Genomic DNA, 27623 nt, shown 5'->3' on the forward strand with positions numbered 1-27623 from the left:
GTAACATCACCTTCCCCTGCTCGGAGCTTCGCCGGCGCCGTGGTCATATTAGGTCATCTACTGCTAGGATCGCTGGTATGCTCATAAAGGGAGAAGGGCAAGGTACGGTGTTTTACTTGGTCAAAATTTATCCTTCTTCGCTTTCTTTGTCGGTTCGTTTCACCGACATGCAGTTCAACTGAGGTCTAGTCGGATGAGACTAAGACTGAAACGTGATGCAACATAAACCATGTCACGATCAAAACTCTCTTGGTTGTATCCTATAATGTCGGCCAGCTTGTACAGATAGTTATGTACGACAAAAACTCCCGTGGTTGGATCATATCGTGTTGGATAAAGAACTTGTACTTATAGCTACCATATTTTTTTTAACAGCAGCATATGGAGCTGATGAAAAAAGATACAACATAGGCCACAACTGCAGCATTGCTTGCAGCTGCTACACTACTGCAAAGAGACACCTATACATTCTCACCAAACCACAACAAAACAAAAACTCATGGCTATTATTAAAACCTTTATTTCATGATGCAAACACGTACATACTATCTCACACAGACAACCATATATGCTGCAACATAACACTATTGCATACAAATGGTAATCACTTTGATGTGGTTGTACCACAAGAGGCCACATGTAACTGTTTTTTTGCCAAATCCACTGCTTGGAGTATGATGCTTTAGCCTAAATTTTTAAGTGTTGATTAATATTTCATCTTACAATCTATTCAGATTAGATCTATTTGGCTATTTGATTTTTTTCTTGCATGCTTTAATATCTTAAATAACATTTAATGTCTATTATTTTCATGTATTTAAAGTCAAGGTACCGGTATCTATTTATTTAATTACTTTTATTTTGCCAATAAAAGATATTTTGTTAGGCTTAGAGTTATTTTTTTATTTTTCTTTTATTTTTTTTTGTCTGTTGTTATTACTTTAACTACATGATTTTAATTTCGATTTTTAGTTATTTTTCAAAGTACAAAAGATTGTTTGCATTTTAAATGAATTTTAATATTAGATCTAATAGCTGCTAGAAAGAAAAAGCCGCAACAGAAAAAAGTTGGCAAGTAATTCAAGGGAGATAGTCTAGTACTAAGCCTTAAAACCAAAATGGCGTATTTCCAATGACAATATATGGTAATTAGAAATAAAACTTAAAAATATATATTTTAAAAACTATTTATCTCCGAGGAAATCAAATTACATATTTGTAATCTGCATTTTTTTCTGCATATTCTGAAAATATAACAGAAACCTAATTTAGCGTTTCTAGTGTCGTATACTAATACCAAAAAAATAGATTAAGAAATTTCCCATTTTATAAATAGCTTTGTAGAAAATTTCCACCCATTATTTTTAGATCTAGAATCCATATCTAAACTACTAAAGTCTAAAAAAATATGTGTGGACTAGATTTAGATTTTTTTTTTTAGTGATCACAGATCCACAGAAGACATATTGACAATGAAAAACATAATCCATATTTATTTATAAATTTCATACAAGCATATTCATATATTGCATTCATATTCATTCACATATTATTTTTATATTGATCCACACATGAGTCACATGACATGATATTCATGTCATGATGATGAAATCGATTTTAAATATTTTAAATTACTATTAAACATTGTGTAATTCTAACGTGTTATTTTAATAATCTCTTTTTTTAATGTTGTTAAATTGTCAATGTTTTAATATAGAGCCAATATAAATAAAAAAATATTTATATTGAATTGGAAAACAATAATTAGGGAAATTTTTGGCATATAAAAAAAAGTAGCTATAAAATTACAGGTACGCGACAATTAGGCAAAACGTAACGTTTATACAGTTCAGTGCAAGTATTTAGACGAGAGTTATCGTTATTGCTTAGACTCACCTAGTAAAATTAAAAAAGCAATCGACACCAATGTGATTTGCCAACCACGGACACATCTGTTTATTGCCAACATAATAATAATATTATTATATTAGATCTATAGATCTAGTCTAGATGTAATCTATAAATGATAAAGGTAGATTCTAAATCTATCTAAATCGTCTCTAATTCTAGTCAAGTAAGTAAGTCCATGGACTCCACAATCAGTCCAGTGCATCAGTTAGAAAATAGTAAATAGATCTAGTTATAGTTATAGAGTTAGATTCAGTTAGATCTAGAATCTATCTAGATCTAGTTAATCTAGTCTAGTTACTAGATCTAGATCTAGTAATGATCTACTCATCTAGATCTATCTAGACTACATCAGATGATCAGTATGATTATCTGAGTATCAGGACTATCAGTAGTCTCACTAGTTTATTAGAAAAAGTCTAGTTAGTCTAGTACTAACATAGTATAGTCAGTATAGTAGTAGTGGGGAGTGCCATATTCCAGGCACCTTATCATGCCTTATGATTATGTCTATGATTCTATGTAGTATGTTGACTAGAGTCTATATTGAATATATACTCAATTATATAGCCATTGAATTCGGCCCATTGGATTGGACCAAGAATCTTTTTTTGTATATCCATAATGCCATAAATGATAAATCAGCATCATGTAATCATGTAAGCCATCAAAGAACATGTTTGTCACCTATGGCCCTATGACCAATATCATATATTATAATAATTATATGCCATCAATAATATAATAATGTCTGAGTCATTGGCTTGATTAGGACATATTAATAATTAGGTACTTCGATAAACTGACCTAGATCTAGATCCATTTTTTTTTCTCCCAAAAAATGGCTGAAAAGTGTGTCAGCACATTTTACCCTTTTTTTAGGGGTGGTCATTTCCATCAAAGTTTTAGCATATTGTATTTGATTTCAGGACTAATTGTGATTACTTTTTGTAAACATAAGATATCAGAGATCATTTTTATATGCTTTAGAAGGCAATCTGTAAAATTTTTCTTAACAAAAGTTTGTAAATGTGAAAGTTGACATTTTTACAACTTTTTTCCTATAAAAGTTACAAGAATGCTGTTTGCTACAATAATTTATCATATTATGAAATGTGTATATTTAAAATTTCATTAGATTCTCTTGGCGCACTTTAAAGATATTTAATATTAAAATTAACAAAGAAGGGTAAAATTTTATTTTTTAAATAAAATAAAAGTTAAGTTTATAGTTACAACAATCTCACTAATTCTATTGAATTTAGCATGTTAATATATATCTGTGTGCTAAGTTTGAACTTTGTAGCTTGGCGCACTCTTTAGATATTAATTTTCAAAGTTGATGGTTAAAATCTATTTTTAGTAACAACCAACACTGTGATTTACTGGAAATGGTCAATTTCTATCTATCACGTCCTATTTTTAGAAGCACACATAGGAATTTTTCATTTGGATTAACTTTTATAATATTTAAATGCTAGATTATGGAGAGGGAATGTATCTTTATTATAATGACTTTGTAATGTGCAAATTTTAAAGTAAAAATAAATATTTTAAAATAATAATATTAAATATTAAATTTTTTTGTTCATATTTTTAGCTCTGCGAACTATTAATTAATTATTTTTTTCCATGTGTTGTTTTTTTTTACTGGTATACATGTAAATTAATAGTTAATAAATGAGTACATTATATTTTTAAATGATGAGCTATTACTGCACAAAAATTTAAGTCAAAAATCTTTTAATAACTTCTAAATAAATCGCAAGGTTTCTTTTTTATTTTATTGTCCGATGCAAGAAATTTTTCATTTACAATCTAATTTTTAAAGCATTTAAATTCAGGCATTTTAAAATGATTAATTGCCAGTGCTCTACAAAAAGGTTTAAACTGTTTTTATGAAATTTATTAAACTTATAGGGATTAAATTTTTGCAAATATTTTTCTGCGCAGTGCTATTTTCATTTATAATTTATAAAAATTATCTATCTGATGCATATAAATAGCTATTTAAATACAGTGGAATTATAATTATACAAAATAAAACACACTACAGATCTCTAATTTGTTTTATTTGTGATTTTTGGGCTCATATGATGACAAAATCACATATATATTTTTATTTTTTGTCGAAGGCTTTTTTTTTAATATATTAATTCACTTTTTTTCAAAGATCTTATTGCTTGGTCTTATTTTTTTAATTTGTTTTAACAGATTACAGGCTAATGAAAAAGAGTGTGAAGTTTCAACCCCTATCTTTAAGACTTTTTATAATACAGTTAATTAAAGTTCAACTGTCAGTTTTTTCAGTCACAGATTTTTTTTGCTTTACAAAGGCTAAAGAAGGCTAATTTTTGGCCACTAAAAATTTAATAACTTCCCTCATAATTAACTCAGCAATATAAAATTGGTATCATTGGAAAGCATTTCTCAAGCTCTATCTAAACAAATAGGTTCCATTGCATTGTGATCATTTTTAAATTTTTATCGAAGTACTTAGACATATTAATAATTAATTAGCTACTCCAGAATTAGCCATGGCACATGTACCCCTTTAAATCCATGTCGCCAAATTCCCCTAGCCTAGGCATCTTTATCCTTATAGTTATTACACTTATCTGTCAGAGCCTCGTTTGAGACTCATTGTGACATGTAGTGATTTGTTGTCACTTATGATATACCGTGGTTTTAGAACGAGGAAAAAGCTCGGGGTGTTGTAATTTGGTCCTCAGAGAGGAAGAACATATGTTGATTATTTGTTGTAGGTCGTGAATTAATATTGTATATTGCTGTATGTGTGTTCAGAAGCTGGACTTGTAATTTTGCTCTTAAAGCTATTGTTCAATTGTGTACTATTGTGGCTGGATTACTTAACAATTATTGAATTATTGTCTTTTTATCAATAAATTTATTGTCTGCTATACTTGTGATACTTAATTACAACACATGCTGTACACAAGACTACTCATTAAGAGCCCAAATTAACATCAAGGGAATTAAATGAAAATAAAGGTGTTACAATGTTGGCAAAATCACCTGAGGCATCTGCATTTTTTTCCCAGGCCTCTACATCAAACTCTGTAGCTATGTCATGTTCCTGCCAGATGCCGCACATCCTACTCACCATCATTATTGACACTCTAACCAGAAGCTTCCACATCATACCCTGCAGCCTAATCACCAATCTCACATGCACCCTCTGCATTTCTAGACTTATTGAAAACCCCTGCCTCAGCATCACCTTAAGCTCCACCAGAGGCTCATAACTCCACCTCAATGTATTTTAAACTTAACTGTATAAACTTAGCTCTTGTGATACGAAGGGAGAATAACCCCTGAGGGATTACAGGCACAACATGGCCTAAATTGTGCTGATGTGCTAATAACCCAAAAACATAAATACTATGTATTTTAATAGTCAGCAGATTTAAACATTAAAAGAACATTCCCTTTTTATTCATGACAAAATATCAAGAGATGAACTTACGTTCTATTCCAGACTAGCCACACTTCAACACCAGACATTTCCAGATCAACATGGTTAAAGAACAGTTTCGTGAAACAGATCTGGCTAAAAAGATTAGTCATGTGACTTTTGGTTCCATGAGCCCTGAGCAGATCCAGAGAGCCAGTCATATTCATGTTGTGAATAAAACTTTATACAGGTATGTAATGGGTTAATCAAGTGTAGTGAAGTGTCTGTTTTGAATTTCGGAGAGCTTACCTTCATGTTGTGAGTAAAACTTTATACAGGTATGTAATGGGTTAATCAAGTGTAGTGAAGTGTCTGTTTTGAATTTCGGAGAGCTTACCTTCATGTTGTGAATAAAACTTTATACAGGTATGTAATGGGTTAATCAAGTGTAGTGAAGTGTCTATTTTGAATTTCGGAGAGCTTACCTTCATGTTGTGAATAAAACTTTATACAGGTATATAATGGGTTAATCAAGTGTAGTGAAGTGTCTGTTTTGAATTTAGGGTGTCCAGATTTCCCAGAGTCCACCTGGATATCTAACCAATATCTGTGGTGCAAAGGAGAAGCCACTGTTAGGGTCAGAGGGCAGCATGGTTCGAATGTGTGTTGAATAAAATGGGTTAAAAAGAGTTGAGAAGCAAAGATATAGTATAGTGATGTTTATTGATATTGGTATTATTGTTGGCACTTGACAATTAAGTACAGATAATCAAAGAATTGTAAGTTTTTGTTAAAATCATTAGTGAGTCTTGTGCTTTAAGTCACACAACTTATCCCATATGACCACCAGTTCTTCAAAGTATTTTTACTACATGTTGTTTGTCTTCATGCGTCCATCAAAGTTGAAAAAGAAGCCAGTGAACTTAACTACCTTCGCTACTGAATTTTTGTTCGTCAGTGGATAAAATAATTATTGTTTGTTGTATTCCTAAATGGATCAGAAACTTGGAAGATGCTGAAAACAGAGATTATCTTCATTCCCTTGCCTGTCAATGTCATCTTCACTTTGTATCGAAATAGAAGTCATCGTTATTTCCATTTGGGGTCTGGTGTGACTTAACCAATGTTTGTTATGTACACAGACCAAAGACTTTGAACTCCCCACAGACAGACAACATGCCTCACTACATTTAATTAGAATATTAAGTCCTATCTGTTTTAAACTTTTTTTAGATTAGTTTGTAATTTTAGCTCTCATGTTTATGTTTGTAATGTTATTACAGCGCCTTGAGCCTACATGATGTTTGTTAACAACGCTTTATAAATTAAATTGTTATTATTATTATTAAAAGTAAAAGAACCATTGTGGTTTGTTTTTTTAATACTCTACCTGATGTATATTTTTCTCTTTAAATCAAAAGTCAAGATGCAAGAAATAAACCCTGTCCTAATGGGGTGCTGGATCACAGAATGGGAACCAGTGAAAAAGAAAACAGCTGTGAAACCTGTGGCAAAGTCTTAGCGGACTGTGTTGGGCACTTTGGGTAATTTTTCTTTAAAGTCTTGACTAAAAAATTAATTTAGAAATGTAATCATTTGACAATTGAATGTGAACGTCATAAAAAAAACAGACAAACTTAATAGCTTTTTAAATGATGAATATTTTACACTTTAACTTTGATATAGTTGTTGGAGGGGTTGTGGCTGAGGGGGTAAAGCACTTGGCTTCCAAACTGGAGTGTCCCCAGTTCAAATCCTGATGTAGATTGGGATTTTTAATTTCAGATCAATAGAGCACTTTGGTCCACCCAGCTCTAATTAGTTTGAGAAAAGTAAAGGCACTTGATTGTTGTGCTGGCCACATAACACCCTTGTTAACTGTGGACCACAGAAACAGATGACTTTTACATCATCTGTCGTATGGTCTGAAAGGGGAACTATAATATTGCTATTACTTGTGTTTTTTAAAGCATTTCTTGAAATGTGTAATTTAAAATAATTTTATGGACTTGTTACCAACAACAAATTCTGATGGTGCTTCCATTTATCACATTTTTTGTTGTTTCAGTTACATTGATTTAGAACTTCCAGTTTACCATGTCGGTCACTTCCGTACCATAATCACAGTTTTACAAATGATCTGCAAGTCCTGCAGCTCCATATTGCTGAATGAAGAACAGAAGGAGTCTTTTCATCGAGCCATCAAAAAGCCTGGACTAACATATTTACAGAAAAAGGCGTTAAGGAAACGTATTTATGACACATGTAGAAAATTGAAAACATGTCTTGTCTGTGGAGATCATAATGGAATGGTATGTTAAAATAAAAAAAACAAAGAAACAAGTATTCTGAAATCTAAATAAATGAATAATTTTTGGATCCTTTTTTTTCTCTTTTTATTGCTATTTATCATTACCTCTTCTTTTTTTTTTATATTATTTTTTATTTAAAATTTGTGAGGAAAGTTTTAAAATTTAAAGGTATAGCTTAAGTCATTCTGGCTAAAGGCAAAGCAATAAGTGCGGAACTGATGATTTTGTGCAAATCAATTTGTCTCAGATAAACTACTAACTTTCAAATGGAGTTACTATGGTTGAGTGTTAAAGAGTTTGCTTCCGAACCGGAGATCCTGGTTTCGAATCCTAGTGAAGACTGGGATTTTTACTTTCGGTATCTTTAGGGTGCCTCTGAGTCCACCCAGCTCTAACTTAGGTAAAAGAAAAGTAAGGGCAGTTGGTCATTGTGTTAGCCACCTGACACCCTCGTTAACTGTGGGCCACAGAAACAGATGACTTTTACATCATCTGCCTTATAGATTGTAAGGTCTTAAAGGGGAACTTTACTACTACTTCTTACCTTAACCTTAGCAAGCTTCGATTATTATCTGTAATAATTTTTCAATTAAATTTTTACAGAAGCAGTATTTAAATATATCTTCCTTATGTTATGACCGCAGGTCAAGAAAGTGGGTCTTTTCAGGATCGCACATGACAGATCCCAACAGGGTCGCAAGTCTGAAGCAATACTGAAGGAGAGGGTGGATGCCTTTGACTTAGCTGTGAAAGCCAACGCTGAGATTGCTAACTTGATGAGTAAAAATTATGATGTCCTGAACCCCCTGATAGTTCATGAGCTGTTCAAGAGGATCAAAGAACTCGATGTCCCCTTGCTCTTAATGAATTCTGAGGTGGGAAGGCCAGAGGATCTGATCCTGACTAGGATTTTTGTACCTCCTATCTGCATTCGGCCATCTGTAGTGTCTGATTTAAAGGTTAGATTTTGAACACACATTTTTAGTTTACTTACATTTAAGCATAAAAGAGATATTAGACTATAACATATAGTTACTATATGTTACATAGACCATCTGTGATGTCTGACTTATAGGTTATATCTTCTGAACCTTTGGATCATAAAGAAAGCTCCCAGTATTGGTTGGAATATACTTCAACTTGTCATTGACTTATTATGGGTCTAGAACAATGATACATTTATTTCCTTTTTCTCCAGTCTCATGGGCAGTGTCACAGATGAATGTGTGTACACTCTATTTTTATTTGTATATATCAGTTGAAATGCTTGCACAAATCACCCGAAGTATGTTGGTATAGATAAAATCAGAAGCCAATGTGTGATATATGCTATCATGAATAATAAGGTTTTGTTTTTATCTTGACCGAGTTATTTAGTATTTTTTTGTAATTACAGTTGAATCCCGGAACACCTAGACTTGGTGAGAATGTAGTTTCTATTAAGCTAAATTAAACATAATGTTGTAGCATGCAGAAAGTAAACCAATCCTCAAAACTTGAATCTAAAGCAACCACTTGGTTGATAGTTTTTATTGTTAATACAATTAAACTCACTTTTTAAAGGTTACATTAGTTTTAAAATGTGGCTTGAAGCGAAGTTTTTGTAAAATTAAAAATATTAAAATGCTCTTGAGCATTATTTTTTGCAATCTTCATTGTGGCTTCTCTAGCCATAGTGGACATACAGTAAGCTATAGTAAGGGCTCCCAAATATAATAGCTACTTTGGAATTCAACTGTAATTTGCAATATTGCTGATACTTAGAATATATATTTTTTTACACATCTTTTTCCATGTAAAGTTTTTGGTTTAAAGTTAACCTTGTGTTTTTGTTACTTCCCTTTCCCTGCAGTCTGGCACCAATGAAGATGACATCACCATGAAGTTAACAGAGATCATGATGGTGAATGAGATCATACAGAGGCTGAGATCCACTGGGGCCAAGATGCAGATGTACATGGAGGACTGGGACTATGTACAGCTTCATGTGAGTGCTTCTTCCTTTTCTCTGACAAAACTGACAAGTTTTCTACAAGCATGAAAAGTCCAAGGAGCCTGAGAGAGCCTCCTTTTAGTGGAGACTTTCCCAATATCAGATGGGCTCATGTTCTGTTAGTTTTTCTCTTGCACATTGCAGGCTTACATTTAAATTCATATTAGAAACTTTTTTTAAGGTCATTATGTCTGTCGTAGACTTGCGAATTTAAGTCATTGGTTAATATGCATGACGCGTAGGACGTAATCATCTTCTTTTTTGAAGTAACGTCTGTATTATATAAGATAAGATAATCGTCATATTTGACAGATTGGGGAATCCGATACATTGACTTCATTGGAAACATACACCCCACTAGGTTCAGCAACAAGGTTGTAATCCAGAGCAAGGGAGGGAATTTTTAGCCTCTCAAGCTGTCACTCAGAAGAGCTTAATTGCCATGATTTTTAATGTGAATAATCTAATAACTTATTTAATTATTTTTTTTTTGAAAGAAGGAATAACTCAGTCTTAATCCTAGATTTCAGTTCCTTTCTCGTTGGTGTCTATTTTGTATCACATTGCTTTTAAATATATTTAAAATAAAAAGCAATAAACTAAAAACATTGTCACATGTTGGGCTTGTTTGTTGTAGATCAGGGGTTCTCAACCTATGGGTCGCAGCCCCCCTTGGGGGTCGAATGGTAAATTCACCCTGTGATAAGCATATTTGAACTGTATTTATATTCAAACTATTTCATATCCCGTTCTGTTTGAGATTTTGTTGCACCTTCTTCAATTTTCAAGAACAAATCTTTGCGAAACAAGGTTTTCCAGCTTGTTAGTTATTAAGTCCAAATTCAGAAGCAGATTTGATGCAGAAAATAACATTCATTGTGCTACTGAATTCCTGAACATAAACAAGCTTAACCTTTGCACGACCACACGACCACTGGCGTGTTTGTAAATGCTGTCGAAACACTATTTCAGTAACAATATAGTTTACTTTATCAAAGATAATTCGCAACATTCATCAAATTGTCACATAAGTATGCAAAATGTATATTGTGAATACGCAATAAAAAAGTAAATAAATGCAAGTCTAAATAACAACACAACCTTTTTTTTAAATTTTGATTATGAGCACAAATTTATTTATCTGTAAACGAAAAAATGAAAAAAAAAAATTACGAATGGGGTCGACTCCTAGTGGGAAATTATATTAGTGGGTCGTGTAACTAAAAAGGTTTAGAATCGCTGTTGTAGATGGTACTATTAAAAATCTATCCAATAATTCTTCAGGTTGCCTTATTATATAATTCTGAAACCTCTGGGATCCCTCTGAGTATGCAGCCTAAGAAAAAGACTAGAGGATTTGTCCAGAGGCTCAAAGGTAAACAGGGAAGGTTTCGAGGGAACCTTTCTGGCAAACGTGTGGATTTCTCTGCAAGAACTGTGATATCCCCCGACCCAAACATGCGCATAGATCAGGTAAAAATGATAAATGTATCATTTTATTTTATACTGAGAGTATAATTGATAGTTAACGTATATATCAACTTAGCCTTCTTTCTTCATTGTGAAGTTTGAATATTTCTTTTTAACTTTCCTAAAGTATTCATTGAAATATTTATTTCTTGCATGAACTTAAAAAAGCTTACGCTGTAAAATATCTGCATCATTAACTAAATGTTAAAAAGCTATGTCTATTAAGGAAAAAAAAAGAAGTCTTAATACATTTTGATATTAAAATGTAAAAAACCAATGACATTTGCATTGTATTCTATTGTTTGAACAAATATTAAGTGTCATTTTGTTTTCTTCTTTAGGTGGCAGTACCTGTTCATGTGGCTAAAACTATGACCTATCCAGAGAGAGTGTGTGCTGCTAATCTTGCTTTAATGCAAAAGCTTGTCAGGAATGGATGTGATGTTCATCCAGGGGCTAACTTTATCAAAGTAATCTTTCTTTTCAATTTCAACATCTCTAGTTTAGAGTAAAACTTCTAAGCCTCCTGTTTATCACGTAATTTTTTAAATAGATTACATTCTCCTTTTTTTTTTTTTTTTTTTTTTTAATCTGCATATAGCTTTTATTTATTGTGTGTTGTTACCATTCTTGAGAAATCAGGACTAACTCATTTTGCTTATTGATTAAATTGTTCACAACTAAAAGTATTAATTTAATTAGCAGAAAAACAAACAAGACACTACAATTGAACAAAAAATCAATTTAGATATGTATATATGAATGTTCATCATCATCTCATCTGTTTCTTGCCTTTCGTCGTAGGGGTGCTGTGACAGTTCATATAACCAAATCCATCCTTTTTTCCTGGAATGAATGTTAAATAATATAAAAATATATACATTTTATGCTGATTAAGAGGATAAATATAATTTTTTATTTTATCAATGTATAATCAAATTTAGCATCAGTACTATTCTTACCGAAAAGTGCTCAATTTTTTAAATATGCTGTACAAGTTTTTTTTATCCTTTTTACTTTACTTATAGATTCATTCTACTGGTGAGCGCAAGTTTCTGCGCTATGGCAACCGTAACCACATAGCCAACAGCCTGAGGTATGGAGATGTTGTGGAGAGACACATGATGGACGGTGATGTGGTTTTGTTCAACCGACAGCCATCTTTACACAAGCTCAGTATTCAGGCTTTTTATGCCAAGGTCATTGTTTTACATAAATTTGTATTGGTTTTATATCTGTTGAACCTATTTTATTTTAGTTAAGAGTGCTAAATGAATTAAATTATTATTACAATTTTTTAAAATTAATTATTAAATTATTATTATTACCGCTGGTAATGTGAAAAGAATTAACTCTTTCTCTCCCTAATTATTTACCACATTCTGATGGAATCAACGTTGGTATCGTCGGTTAGGAGAGAAAGAGTTAACAATGAAGATTAGAGCTTTTTATGTATCGTAATCATAGAACATTTAGATTCAACATACTCCTAGTAGGTCATGCCAAATAGAACTTTTAGATTTAATATATTCTCTTGCAGGTCATGCCAAATAGAACTTTTAGATTTAATATATTCTCTTACAGGTCATGCCAAATAGAACTTTTAGATTTAACGAGTGCTGCTGTGGGCCATTCGGAGCTGATTTTGATGGTGATGAGATGAACCTTCACCTTCCTCAGACTGAAGAGGCCAAGGCAGAGGCCATCACCTTGATGGGGTCAAAGTCCAACATCATCACGCCCAGAAATGGAGAACCCTTGATAGCTGCCATTCAGGACTTTATTACAGGTAGTCTTACAAGTTGTAAAATGTTTTTTTATTTTTCTTGTCTTACAAGCTGCTTGTCACACTAATCTTATAATTTTATAACCCACAAAGTGTGATTTGATAACAAATGTCGGGCTCTGAATGACATTCTCAGTGTGGCTCTGAATGACTTACTCAGTGGGGCTCTGAATGACATTCTCAGTGTGGTTCTGTACTTTGTTATAAACTTGCTTGTCTCCTTTAGTGCTCACATAAGGATGTTATTGTTTAAGCTGTAGTAATGTTTTTGTGTATTAGATGTACTAGATAAGCAAAATACAGAAAAATACTTTGTGTTAAAAAAAAACAAAGCTTATATTAAGTGTATCAATTAGTTTGGATCAGTCATGTAATTAAATTTTGTAATAGATCTAGACTAACAATAATAACTCTGTGCGATTAGAAATATTTTTACCAATTGTTTTTGTTTAGGGCAATTTCTTGGTTTTAGCTTTTTCAATATGCTGTGAATTTATCACTTGTCTGGACCAGTGGTAAAGGGTTGGGGGAGAAAGAATGGGGCATCTGGGTGATCGCTTTTTAAATGTATTTATTAAAAAAAGTGAATAACCTGAACTTGAACTCATGGACTAAAAACTTCTCAGGCTTCTCAAGCCAACACTGTTACCACTCTGCTAGCAAATAGCGCATGAGCATGGACGTTATCTTTTGTTTCTATTTTATGTTAGTGTTCACTAAGTCTCAGACAACGACCTAAAAAGGGGACTGACTAATTCAGCTTGTACCACCATTTTGTCTAGTACAAGTTCTTTCTCTTGTTCAAGATACAAACAAAATTATTAATTTCCAATAGTTTATAACTAATTGGTTATTTTTTTTATTGATTTTTGTGTTGTCAGGTTGATCCGAGATTGTGTTTGGGAGAAATAACATGTACACATTTTTTACCAGACAAACAAAGGGATTAGTTATAAGCTTTGTAAGAAAATATCCTCAGTGGTGCTCCACATTTGAAACCCAGGGCTAGCCTAATTAATATTTGGTAATGTGTCCATTTTCCAGGTGCCTATTTGATGACCCAGAAAGATGTCTTCTTTGATCGTAACAGAGCCTGTCAGTTGATTGCCTCCATGCTTGTGGGTAAAGAGGCCACTATGAAGATTGATCTGCCTCCACCAGCCATATGGAAACCTTGTCAGCTTTGGACAGGGAAGCAAGTTTTTTCTCTCTTGATGAAACCAAATAAAGAGTGTCCAGTAAAGGTGAGATCTTATTCTCAGCAGTTGTGGAAGGTAAAAGATGCTAAAGGTTTATAGAAATGAAATCTAAATTGTGCCATCCATAATCTTTCTGCATACTTCAAAAACAATTTAAACCCCTCAGCTTTATCAACTGATGGTCTAAAAATAATTAAAATTCCCCTTTCAGATCTTGTGGTCTATAATGCAGATGATGTAAAGGTCATCTGTTTTGTGGCCTACAGTTAACAAGGGTGTCATGTGGCCAGCACAACGACCAACCCCCTTTACTTTTTCCCAACTAATGTCAGGTACCCATTAGAGCTGGGTGGACTCAGACGCCAAAAGATCCCGAAATAAAAAATCCAAGTCTTCACCAGGATTCAAACCCCAGACACCAGTTCGGAAGCCAAGCGCTTTACCTCTCAGCCACCATGCCTCTACTCTAGTCAAACGATTCTAAAAGGACACATTGCCTGCCAAAAAGAAAAAGAGGCAGGTAAAAGAAATGAGGTGAAGATTGTCTTAAGTGAAGGATCATACTCTCATTGAGACCTTTAAAATGCAGACAAATATAAAATAGGGTAAAGATACCTGTTTCAAACTACTGGGAGCAGAGGATGTCAAGTTCTTTTGTTTCTATGGCCAACAGCTAATGAGGGTGTAATAATGAACAGCCGCCTTTACTTTAAGAGATGTCCTAAAAATTCTGAATTTCAAAATTCCAGTATTCACCAATTCAAGACCCCCTCGGCTCGGAAGCCAAACTCTGTACCACTCACTCATCACACACACCCCCCCCCCCAAAAGAATAGGATATCTAATAAACTGTCGACATAGTAATTCAATTTGTTTAATTAACTGTCAACACCTAGATGTAAAATTTAGTTTAGCATCTTTGTCAATATGTTATCACTAATCTGTTTTTCTAATTACAATGCATGTCTAGTTGTATAAAATTATCACTATGTATGCAGATCAACCAGCGAATGAAAGGCAAGAACTATACTAAAAATGAGGATCTTTGCACCAATGACTCGTTCATTGTTATCCACAATAGTGAGATCATGTGTGGATACATGGATAAAGCCACACTGGGCTCTGGCTCCAAGCAGACCATTTTCTATTTGATTCTTCGAGACTATGGAGAGCAGGCTGGGGCTGATGCAATGTCAAGACTGGCCAGATTGAGCCCAGCGTTCCTATCCCATCATGGCTTCTCCATAGGGATTGGTGATGTCACACCTGGTGAAGGTAATGATGTTAAACACTTAGTCTTTATAGCTTTCCCATAATAAATTAAGGCCATGATAATTAAAATTGTATAGATTGTGATTTGACATCTAATTACAGGACTTGTTCTCAGATTTGTATAGATTGTGATTTGACTTCTAATTACAGGACTTGTTCTCAGATTTGTATAGATTGTGATTTGACTTCTAATTACAGGACTTGTTCTCAGATTTGTATAGATTGTGATTTGACTTCTAATTACAGGACTTGTTCTCAGATTTGTATAGATTGTGATTTGACTTCTAATTACAGGACTTGTTCTCAGATTTGTATAGATTGTGATTTGACTTCTAATTACAGGACTTGTTCTAAGATTTGTATAGATCGTGATTTGACTTTTAATTACAGGACTTGTTCTCAGATTTGTCTTCAATTTTTTTTTTCTTTCTTTTTTTTAAACTTTCACATTTTCAATCGCTTTAGATTTGTCAGTTATTAAATATCTCTATTAAATATAAATTTGACAAATATGTGTCAAATACTTTTAGTCATGAGATTATCTAAATTTCTTTTTTTAAAAAACAGGTTTGATCAAGAAGAAGGAGGTCTTGTTAAATACAGGCTATTCCACTTGTGATGGCTACATCCGAGATCTTGAAGAAGGCAGGCTGCAGCCTCAGCCTGGTTGCACTGAAGATGAAACATTGGAGGCTAAGATTTTAAAAGGTGACAGTAGAAAGATGTCTAGCTAAAGAAAAACTTAGATATAGGTTTTTTAAACATAAGGAAGTTAACTACCTGATGCCTGTAGATACACTATTTAAACTAGTAGTCAATTTTACAAAGCTTACATCAACTCACTCTGTCTGTCTGGTAAAAATTTTGAACATGCTATTTCTCCCACTTCCAATTCTTGGATCAAATGAAAACTTTGCACATTTGTTCAAAATTCTTGGATCAAGTGGAAACTTTGCACATTTGTTCAAAATTCTTGGATCAAGTGGAAACTTTGCACATTTGTTCAAAATTCTTGGATCAAGTGGAAACTTTGCACATTTGTTCAAAATTCTTGGATCAAGTGGAAACTTTGCACATTTGTTCAAAATTCTTGGATCAAGTGGAAACTTTGCACATTTGTTCAAAATTCTTGGATCAAGTGGAAACTTTGCACATTTGTTCAAAATTCTTGGATCAAGTGGAAACTTTGCACATTTGTTCAAAATTCTTGGATCAAGTGGAAACTTTGCACATTTGTACATTGTTCCTAACAAAAACATGAATCAATAAAAAAATGTAACCATTAGATTATTAATTAATGGTAATTAATACATTTTGTTTGATATTAAAAATGGGAAATGATTTTGACAGTATTGATATAAATGGCTATAAATGAGGAGTTCTTTCCCTTACATAGGTATTTTTTTGTTTGTCAAGTATTTCTTTATATTTTAGTAGTAGTTTATTTTTAATGGGTTAATAACAGCAATGACAAGATATTGTATCCTGTAATTTACACAAATGTTACATATCTTTTCTTTGTATAAACTTGGAATTAAAGTATTTGTTTATTTCATAACTTGATAAGTAAAGAAAAGTTCAGGGGATCTGTAAATTTCAGAATCTAGAATACCATAAAAAGAACTTATTTATATAAATTATATTCTAGGCAGTCCATCATCCGATAACATGTTTCCGACTCTTTCTCTCCTAATTGATGATACCATTGTTGATTTGACCACATTAAATTATTTGTTGGTCTTATAAGCAATCATTTGTGTTATATAAAAAGAGCTCGCACTCCCATTTAATTCTATACCAAATAAAATATATTTTTGATTAAAAAGTGATTGAAGTTTCATCACAACAAGGAAATGAACTATAAATCAGCAAAATGAATAATTCTGTCGGGTCATGGAAAGTAATTACGAAGAGAAAGAGTTAATATTATTGTCCATATAATTTTGTGGCTTCTACGTACTACTTCAGGTTACCCTTTTAATAAATCATGGCTAATTAGCGAAGAAATGTTCTTGAACTAATTGCTACACAGCCAGCAGTTGTTCATTGTTATAAACTTAAATCATCATCAGTGTGAAAACTTATTTCTTCAAAATTGTACAAACATTTGTGGCTAGCAAATTTGTACTGAAAAAAAAACACATTTTAAAATGAGCATATTTTAAAACATGCTATTAATTCCTATAGTTTTGGTAGTCATTCTAATGGGTATAAAAAAAAACTGTAAATAATAATTTTCTTGATTCTATAATTGTCACTGCTCTTTAATTGACCAATTTTTATGCACAACAGAATTGTCTGTTATTCGAGACCATGCCGGGGATGTCTGCTTTAAAGAGCTGCATAAGACCAACAGCCCTTTGAACATGGCTATCTGTGGCTCTAAAGGCTCTTTCATCAACATCTCCCAGATGATTGCCTGCGTGGGGCAGCAGGTAAATATATAGGAAACTAAACTATCTAGGTTTCGATTGTGTAATTTGAATTAATAAGTAAAAATAAAACTTGTGTGAGATAGTCATGGAGTTTAAGTCTAAAAAAATATTTTTATTGTTGAGCTATAAATTTGAATAGTCTTATAGTGAAAATTGTGGATTACAAAAAATTTCTAGTTAAATGTATTTTTAGGCTATTAGTGGTACGAGGGTACCAAACGGGTTTGAAGACAGAGCCTTACCTCACTTCCCAAGATTCTCTAAAGACCCAGCTGCTCGTGGCTTTGTATCAAACAGTTTCTACACAGGTTAGTGTTTTTGCTTAGTAGACAAACTAGTTTCATCACAAATTGAGCCTTTGGCTACTATGCTACTACTGTTATTACTTTCTATCGAAAAATTAACTGAAATAGTATTAGGAGTCTTAGGATGACCCTGTTCACCCTAGCTCTAGTGGGTACATGACATTTGTTTTTGCCGTTGAATTTTCAGGTCTGACTCCTACAGAGTTTTTCTTCCACACCATGGCTGGACGTGAAGGCCTTGTGGACACAGCTGTGAAAACTGCTGAGACTGGCTACATGCAGAGGCGACTGGTCAAATCACTGGAAGACTTGTGTTTACAGTATGACTCCACAGTCAGGACCTCAGTGGGAGAGGTAATTCTGTTCTAGTTCATACATTAGTTATTATTTTTTTCTAAAAAGTTTTCTACACCAAACTGCCATATTTTTTTTATAAATCAGGAATCATGATTGAAATTTTCAAATATTTTTTTTATTTGATGTATTTCCAGCTTAGTAATTGTAAATTAAAATTTGTTAAAACTTGCAACCGAAAGTGACAAAAAATCCAACCAATAGTCAACACATACACAATTTAGTGTGCTGCACTTTTTATACCTCTAAATAGAAAAGGGGCGATGGATAGCAGATAAAAATTGTAATCTGTCAACATAGGGAGCAAAAAATGTGTTTTATTTTATTCGTTAAAAAACATTTTTTTTTTTACATTAACCATTTTTGTTTTTCATTTTAAACAACTTGATCTACTAATATTTTGTTTCATTGACTTTACAGGTTGTGCAGTTTATATATGGAGAAGACAGTCTTGACCCAGCTGCCATGGAGGGCAATGATCAACCTGTCGCTTATGGTCGTCTAATGGTCCACGTTAAGGCCAACTTGGCCTCTCAGTGCAGGCATGAGCCATCCCTAACTGGACAGGAGGTAGACCTTCACAGTATTCAAAGAACCCTTAAATATTGAATTCACAAATGTGATGAAATATTTTTGCCATACTGGTATCTGTTAAAGCAGCAATTCTTTACTGTGAATTAGGGTAAAGATCCTTACCATCTAAGAGCTTATTGGAGTAACTGGGGACTGAAAATCTCATTTGTAATGCATCTAGTTCCAAAACATATTATTAACAGTGTATGGTTTTCCTGTCATCTAAGATTAAAAACTGGACATCATCCATTCTTCTGTCCCTCTTTTTCAACCAAACAGAGAAATATACTTATCTTCTTATCTTATATAATACAGACGTTACTTCAAAAAAGAAGATGATTACGTCCTACGCGTCATGCATTTAGTCATGCATATTAACCAATGACTTCAATTCTGCCAAGTCACTGGTTTTCCTGGCTAGCTCAGGCAACCCATTCCATGCTCTAATAGCACTAGGGAAGAAGGAGTATTTGTACAAATTTGTCCTAGCATATGGGACGAGGAATGTGCCTTTATCTTTGTGTCTTTCAGAGTATTTTATTAAATTTTGTTTTTGTATTTGAAGATTATGGTTCAGTACTGATAAATTGTAAATTTTTAAAAAGTCCAACATATAGATGCTTTGGAGGCGCTGAGTGGTTAAGCACTTGGCTTCCAAACCTGGGTTCAAATCTTGGTGAAGACAGGAATTTTGAACTTCAGGATTTTTATGGGGCCCCTGAGTCCACCCATCTTTAATGGGTACCTGATTTAATTTGGGGAAAGTAAATGCAGTTGGTCGTTGCACTGGCTACATGACACCCTGCTTGTTAACCGTTGTCCAAAGAAATAGATGACCTTAGCATCATCTGCCCTATAAGCTGCAAGTTCAGAAAGGGGAACTTTACTTACTTACTTTATATAGATGCTTTGCCATTTTTTTCTGATGTGTTTTAACAGTAATAACCTCATGCAAACATTTCTAACCAGTGATGGACTGCCCAGTTAGAGCTATGTAGAGTGATAATTTATTGTTTGCTGTAATTATCTTGTAATATTATCACCTTGACTTTTCAGGTTTTGGATCAAGTAAAAACTATTTTGGAGCAGCCTGAGTGGGAGAAAGTGAGCTCAAGGCTGAAAGAGGACTTGAACAGTTTTTTTCAAGATCAGGCCAAGAAAATTGATCAAGCCCATTCTGTACTCAAGGTGGGCATGTTCAGTAAACAATCTCACAATGTGCTGAGCCAAGTTGAGCGTCTAACTAGGTCACAGGTGAGCAAATACCTGGAGATATCACTGGATAAGTACAACAGGGCCCTCATTGAGCCAGGTGAGGCTGTTGGGGCCATTTGCGCTCAGTCCATCGGTGAACCAGGCACGCAGATGACCCTGAAGACCTTTCACTTTGCGGGTGTGGCCAGTATGAACATCACTCAGGGCGTCCCCCGCATCAAAGAGATCATCAACGCCAGCAAAACTATCTCCACACCCATCATCACCGCCAAGCTGGAGAACAGCCTCGACGAGGAGTTTGCAAGGCTGGTGAAGGGCAGGATCGAGCGCACCACCTTGGGGGAGATTTCTGAGTACCTGGAGGAGGTGTACATTCCAGATGACTGCTTCGTACTAGTCAAGCTTGACCTAAACAGGATCCGTCTCTTGAAGTTGGAGGTCAGTCCAGAGACCATTGCGGCATCCATTGTAGCCTCAAAGCTGAAAGTGAATTACCCTGATATTAAGATTCACAGTGAGGCTGTGTTCTCTGTCTCCGCCAATGCCTCATCTAAAGTTTCAATGTACTACAGGCTGCAAGCACTTAAGAAATCACTGCCAGATATCACAGTCAGGGGAATCCCCTCTGTGACAAGGGCAGTAATTCACAAGAGTGACAAGTCCGGGAAATACAAACTGCTTATTGAGGGGGATAACCTCATTGGGGTCATGGGAACACAGGGCGTCCTGGGGGCAAAGTGCAAGTCCAACAACACCCACGAAGTCTGGCAAACTCTAGGCATTGAGGCCGCTCGCAGCACCATCATGAAAGAGGTCACTGTCACCATGAAGAGCCACGGCATGAGCATCGACGCCAGACACACCATGCTCCTTGCTGATTTGATGACCTACCGTGGCGAGGTGCTAGGAATCACCCGCTACGGCCTGGCCAAGATGAAAGAGTCTGTCCTCATGCTGGCCTCCTTTGAGAAAACAGCTGAGCATCTCTTCCAGGCGGCTTATTTCGGCCAGCGTGACGCCATCTGTGGTGTCAGTGAGTGTATCATCATGGGTATCCCCATGAACCTTGGCACTGGCATCTTCAAACTTCTCTATAAAGCAGAGAACCCCCCCACAATCTACTCACGCCCTGTACTTCTTGACTTTCACACTCCTGAGTACTCACTGGACCCATCCTAGCAAGTCCAATTTAAAGTTAAATAAAGATTTGAATTTCAAATTGAAATGGTTACAAATGTCTGAAATGATGATTCTGTTATTATTATTTTTGCATATTTAATAAAATATGTTAAAATTGTTTTTATGTATTAAAAAAATTATTTTAAATAGTTTTTTGTATTTGCTTTGTCTTATTAACAATGTCTCTTTTACACTGAGCACCCTAAATTGAAAAGACCTATTTGAATATTTTTTGTCCAGAAAAATAATTTCAGCGTTGTCAGTGATGTATTAAAAGTGGAATTAAGAATGATGTATCTCATTAATGGGGAGATAACTTATGCTCATTTTTTTTGTTTGTATTTTATAATTTAAAAAAATGATATTTCTTGTTAGCCAGCCACTTGATTGCACTGACCAATATAAACTTTGTCACTTTACATTTCATATATGTCAGTGTTATGGCTTACTGAAGCTATTGAATGCTTTCATGCAATCACAAAAAAACAAAGGCTAGTACAGTTTGGAGCAGTGAAATAACAAGACTTTAAGAACCATGAATTAAAAAATGACATTTAATGGCATAAAAATAAATAACATCAAACTGGCATTGATCAAGTTGTGATTAAAATAGTTCATGACCCAGACATTGACATTTTCTCTCATGTTACATTTACCACATTGAGTAGATACTTTCAAAAATAATTGTTTTACTAGGGGACTCGAAATATAAAATTAATTTTTTTTTAAATGTTTGAACATCACCTGAGCTTTGTTGCACGGCTATTACAGTTCAATGCATTGCTGAGGGTCTAGAGCAGGGGGTTCTCAACCTGTGGGTCGTGACCCCCTTGGGGGTAGATTGACGATTTGCCAGGGGTCGCCTGAGACCATCGAAAATATGGACTGTTATTGTCTATTCTTCTAGTGCTATATGTGTGTGTATGGGGGGAGGGTCGCGGAAGAGTGAGGGGTCATAAAAAGGGGTCGCCGAGCATAAAAGATTGAGAACCGCTGGTCTAGAGCTTCTATGCAAACTAAAGCTACCAGTATTTCCTTTTTTAATTTATCTTGAGTGCCTTCTCCAGCGCCTTTGGGTTAAAGGAAAACCACTTTGATGGCTCCCTTCATGAATGTTATGTGGACTAATACAACAATGGAATCTTCACATTGCTAAGTAAAAAGCCAGTTGGGAAGCACTAGAGTTTACACAAGAAACACAAACTTACAATTGAGAGACAAAAGAAAATCACCTCACCAAATTTTGTTTGATGCTAGAGCTAAAAAAAAATACAACTATCTGACTACGTAAGCATTGATAGACCTACCTTTTTTAAACAAGGCATTCTAATTAAGCTTGATATAGTACATTCTTAGCTTCAGTTGTTCTAGTTTATATACAGCTATGGGTTTTTGTAGACACTGAGTGTGATATATTTACATCTGCTTGGATCCCTTCCAGACAGAACTATTGTTCAGATAGATCGACAGATGGGAGCTATCGTTGACCTACACTTTCAAGACAATAATCTCGACTAATACCAGTTTGGTAGGCGCTCCTCGCATGGGGCTGGGAAAAAAATAACAATTTGGCAGCACATTTCCAAAGTTCAAACAGCGCTTGTAGTAGGACAGACTTTTGTGGGATGTCTTAGCCCTACAGGCATTGGTGACACTCCACAAGATTAATGATGACTAAATAACAACATCGTATTGGCAATAACTAGACAGTCTGCTGACTACTGACACATACGAACTATACACCGTCTGTTTACCTCTGCCATAATGAGTCTGTTTATCAACTAGTTTATAATTGAATATCCTAGGGCCAGGCATTAATTATCTTTATATGCATGCCCTTTAAGGTTACTGATATATATTTTTTTTTAAAACGTGGCGAAATTAAGTTCAAAAGGCAACCGAAAAAAAAAATAAGGCACAATAAATAAAATGACACAAGATGTAGTGACAAATAGATTTTCGAATTCACAATTTGAACTTTTTTTTTTTTTAATGTAGACGTGTTCAAAACGGCGAGTGTGTGTGTGTTCGTGTCAGCCTGTGTCGGTGACAGCGTGTGTTCGTATCAGCTTGTGTCGGTGACAGCGTGTGTTCGTATCAGCTTGTGTCGGTGACAGCGTGTGTTCGTGTCAGCTTGTGTCGGTGACAGCGTGTGTTCGTGTCAGCGTTTGTCGGTGACAGTGTATTCCAAAATACTTGTAGATTTTAATATAGAATAATATATAGCTCGTTACGACGTCACGACAGGTGACGTGACATTTATGACTACGATCGAGGAATGGGTCTAAACTGCCCACTGGTCAGTGCTGAGGCCTTCAATAACGATTCGCCTCGTTCGAACGCCTTCACGAGAACAAGAACATTGATGGTCGCCATATTTGGATTGTTTGTTTGTTTGACATGTTTCGGATGTTCCTTCAAAGTTGAAGATAATTACTTCCTAGTCCAAACCTCCCGCAGGACGACGGGGGATGGGAGCGGTAAATCTGAACGACAGTCCAGCGCGCAAACCGCACGACCAGGCAGCCATCCTAGGTCTATTTTATGTCTGTAAGTAGGCCTCTCATTCTATTTGTTTCTTCTAAAGCTTCACTATTGCAAGTAGCCTAGAAATTTCCAGTGAGCTTTGCACACTCAAATTCTTGTATTTATAGTCCACCTGCTAATATCAGACGGTACGCTAAATATTCATGCAAGTCAATTATTTATTTAACTCATTAAAACAAACATTTGAGTCGAGTACGGAAATTCCCGCTGAACCCGTGTTCAGACTGTAAGAGAGGTAAGCCAAATTTAATTTTAAGTTGATCATGTTTTAAAAAAAAATTATACCACTCAATCCAAGATTTCACTGTATAGCCAATTAGCTAGTTTTTATTTTCCTCAAAGATATACCTACACTTACAAAGATCTAGGAAAATGAGAAAGGAAACTACCCGTCCAGTTTCCATGCAGTTTCCACCTTTTAGAACCCACGAAGAGTTTACAAGCAAATAGGAGGAATTGTAAAAAATATTTTAATATTATTTACATTCAATCTACCACAATGTTAGCACAGATTTCAAAGATATTAAGATACATTTTAGTTGTGTATATGAGTGCCAATAGATTCATATATATATATATATATATCATAATTATGTCGAAATAAAACCAGGCATATTTAATATTAAGATTTACAATTAATTATAAGTTAATTTAAAAAACCTTCATTGTTTATGAATTCTGGCTCATCTTGCAAGACTTGTAGTCAAATAATTGCGTTGTTACATCTGTTAAGGAAACACTTTTCTAATTATCTAGGTATTCACGTGACCAGTATCACACGCTTGTTGAATGCAGCAGACGTCAATTAATAAACACGTAGATCAAAACAGAGACCATAGGAGTAGAGATTGTGTTAAAATGACGCCGTGGGGTTTGTAATTGTAGCTTTTATATAGCGCTACTTTCATGCTTATAGCATGCTCAGAGCGCTATGGTCCAATCTCATTTGTAACGTGGGGGGAGGGGGTAAATGGGAGAAGGTTTTCCGCGCTGCATTTAGGCACCCAGTAAACCTCGAGCCCCCTTCATAAGTAGTCAAGCCAAGTTTAAGTGTACTTAGCCTCTTGACCACGCTTCCCACAAAAATACGTTTGCTAAGCTAGAGTCTTGAAGTCTCTGGTCCTGAGTCTAGCAACACACAAATCTAGTTGTGATGTAGGTCTACTCTTGTTTTGTTTGATAAAGTCAGACGTTCTTCCAGACATGAACATTATGTCTCAGTCCTGCAGGACGGCAGGGGATTGTAGCGGGTAATACCCCGGACAATCGCGATGAGAGTTTGAAGCTCAATTCCACACGACCAGCAGCCACACAAGCCAAAGTTGTCTTGAAAGCAAGGCAAAGATCACAGAACATTTCTCTAAAAACATAGCCACATTAATAGGACAGACTTTCCAGGTTGGCAATAATAGTGTAGATAAGTAGCAGAGATTATCATGAAAGCAGACAGTGCGCTACAGCTTCAGACGTTTGTTCTCGTTGCTCGAGAGCGCTATGTCTCTTTTGCAGGCAGCATTAAGGATTATATTCTTACAAGAATCGTGGATGTAGGCCTACAAATGATGTCCACCTTTTGTCTTTTAAATAAATTTCCCATACAGTTTGTAAGGAAAGATTTATAGTCGAGGAATTCAAACCGCAGAGATTTCCTCGAAGTTGTAATATTCAATATTTACTTAACTGGACCTAACAGGACATAGATTTAGGACGTTGTGCCTTTTTTTCGCCATGCTCCTTGCTTTTGATGTAGGCCTATTCCTTGGACCATGGCTTGGTAGGCCTACTGGACGAGCAGGATGAACCAAGTATCTTTTACTTTTGGTGGGGTTTGGGATTTTAGTTATATTATCTTCCATTTAAATTTATTTAATGACTTGCAGTGCAACTAGGAATATTAGTAGCTTATATCTTGCTCACTCCACTGAGATTCTGCGATCTGTTGATATGGATTCGATGAATGGACAAGCCAGAATGCAATGATTCTTATGATTAGTTGCATTTTGAAACTGTTTGAACCAATATTTATCAAGTTTAGTCGGTACTTCACTCTTCAAAGTATCGTCGGATACTTAACCGACAATGTTCATATGAACTTTGTTCAACAACTAATGTTGATAATGTGGATTTAGTAATATTACAAAATATATAAGCGAAACGTGGACGAAATGATGCATTTTGAAAATCTGTTTGCGAGATCACTTCCGGTCCCGTCTTCTTTTCTCTTCGCTCTTTTTTCTGCTGCTTTCAATATCTTTACTGGCTTGTATCCTCTTGTTCTTCTCCTCCATCAGCCCCAGTCGCATGTTATAATTGATGATAGAAAACAGTCCTGCCCATGATGCCTTGATGTCACGTGACCAAGCGTTGCCCATTTTGGGCTCAATGGCACCGATAAATTGTTTTCCAATGATCTGGTCAAGAAGAAAGAAAAAAGTAAAAATTTTAATTTTAGCTTGAAAGAACTTATCTTCCAAGGAAAGAGGAGAAAAGAAATATAAAGAAATACAATTAGATCGTGAGAGTTATGAAGTTGAGAAAGAAAGAAAGAATCAGTGGCGTAGTGTTATGGAGTGTATGTATGTATGCGGGGGAGTAGAATCCATGGCGGAAGGGGTTCAATGAACCCGGGCCAACGACCATTAGGGACCCACAGCCTATAATGTGTAAAGTAACAACAATAGCGCAACGGGGTTCATTGGGCTTGAGCCCATTACTCGTGACTAGCTGAGGCCCACATTACTCGTGACTAGCTGAGGCCCACATTACTCGTGACTAGCTGAGGCCCACATTACTCGTGACTAGCTGAGGCCCACATTACTCGTGACTAGCTGAGGCCCACATTACTCGTGACTAGCTGAGGCCCACATTACTCGTGACTAGCTGAGGCCCACATTACTCGTGACTAGCTGAGGCCCACATTACTCGTGACTAGCTGAGGCCCACATGAAAACGTAGCGATGACACTAAAATGAACAAAATAATAACACTTTTGTAAGAACCGATGAAATAATTATCTAAAAAGCTCCTAAACTTTATACCAAAACTTTATATTCGTTTTAAAACATTAATCCGTGTTTTTAAGCTAGAGTCAGCCAGCATACCAGCGGCTTGGATTACTATAATATAAGAAAGTACTTTGCGTCAGGTTTATTATAATGGTGTCTAGCCTGACTAAATGCATGACGCGTAGGACGTAATCATCTTCTTGTCTGAAATAACGTTTTTATTATATAAGATAAGATAAGATAAGATAGGGATAGTCCTGCCGGTCACGAATAAACATTTTGACACAGCTGCTAATTATTCAATTTTCTCAAAGCTCAATTAGTTTCCTTTTTTCTGTATTTAAAATACAAACTTTAAAAGAAAATTACGGGACGGGCATTTCAACAAAGATTTAACTGATTTTCATCTTGTAGGTAATTAAATAACGAGCTGCAGCACTGACAGAAATAATAAGAGACATTCGGCAATTTTCTGCTTATTGTCCAGCACTAAAGTGTTAAACGCAATCAACGTTGTGTTCAAATTGTTGGAAAGTGAGCAGCAAGATCTACATGAAATAATTGGTTAATTCTTGTGTATTCTTATCGATTATGAATAATTGTGCCAAATTTCACTTTGATCCGACAATGGGAAGTGGGAGAAAAAACGTGTCAA

The 27623-nt window shown here is 35.0% G+C and overlaps 2 protein-coding genes across 12 annotated transcripts in view; one reads left to right on the forward strand and one right to left on the reverse strand.

The window, feature by feature from the left end:
• The window catches only part of LOC106069097 (DNA-directed RNA polymerase III subunit RPC1-like), a 24396-nt gene extending 1738 nt beyond the window's left edge, over positions 1-22658 (forward strand). For 2 of the 7 annotated variants that reach the window (XM_056008600.1, XM_056008604.1), the window contains exons 2-18: positions 5408-5573; positions 6745-6867; positions 7392-7635; positions 8280-8594; positions 9488-9622; positions 10913-11101; positions 11440-11568; positions 12127-12297; positions 12683-12887; positions 13929-14128; positions 15082-15358; positions 15923-16063; positions 17648-17790; positions 17984-18098; positions 18283-18449; positions 18870-19019; positions 20079-22658. In XM_056008600.1, the coding sequence (XP_055864575.1) occupies positions 5446-5573; positions 6745-6867; positions 7392-7635; positions 8280-8594; positions 9488-9622; positions 10913-11101; positions 11440-11568; positions 12127-12297; positions 12683-12887; positions 13929-14128; positions 15082-15358; positions 15923-16063; positions 17648-17790; positions 17984-18098; positions 18283-18449; positions 18870-19019; positions 20079-21416 (4170 nt within the window). In that variant the 5' untranslated portion in view covers positions 5408-5445 and the 3' untranslated portion in view covers positions 21417-22658. Of the gene's footprint in view, positions 1-1053; positions 1146-1878; positions 2075-2441; positions 2568-5407; positions 5574-5720; positions 5838-6744; positions 6868-7391; positions 7636-8279; positions 8595-9487; positions 9623-10912; positions 11102-11439; positions 11569-12126; positions 12298-12682; positions 12888-13928; positions 14129-15081; positions 15359-15922; positions 16064-17647; positions 17791-17983; positions 18099-18282; positions 18450-18869; positions 19020-20078 lie in introns of those variants that run through there. The other 5 variants (XM_056008602.1, XM_056008599.1, XM_056008601.1 and 2 more) reach the window with 5 other exon arrangements.
• LOC106069096 (uncharacterized) overlaps positions 21951-27623 on the reverse strand; it is a 115424-nt gene continuing 109751 nt past the window's right edge. For all 5 annotated transcript variants that reach the window (XM_056008607.1, XM_056008610.1, XM_056008611.1 and 2 more), the window contains one exon: positions 21951-26374. In XM_056008607.1, the coding sequence (XP_055864582.1) occupies positions 26159-26374 (216 nt within the window). In that variant the 3' untranslated portion in view covers positions 21951-26158. The remainder of the gene's footprint in view (positions 26375-27623) is intronic.

This window comes from Biomphalaria glabrata, chromosome 13 (genome assembly GCF_947242115.1).
Source record: "Biomphalaria glabrata chromosome 13, xgBioGlab47.1, whole genome shotgun sequence".
NCBI classification, from domain to species: Eukaryota; Metazoa; Mollusca; class Gastropoda; family Planorbidae; genus Biomphalaria; species Biomphalaria glabrata.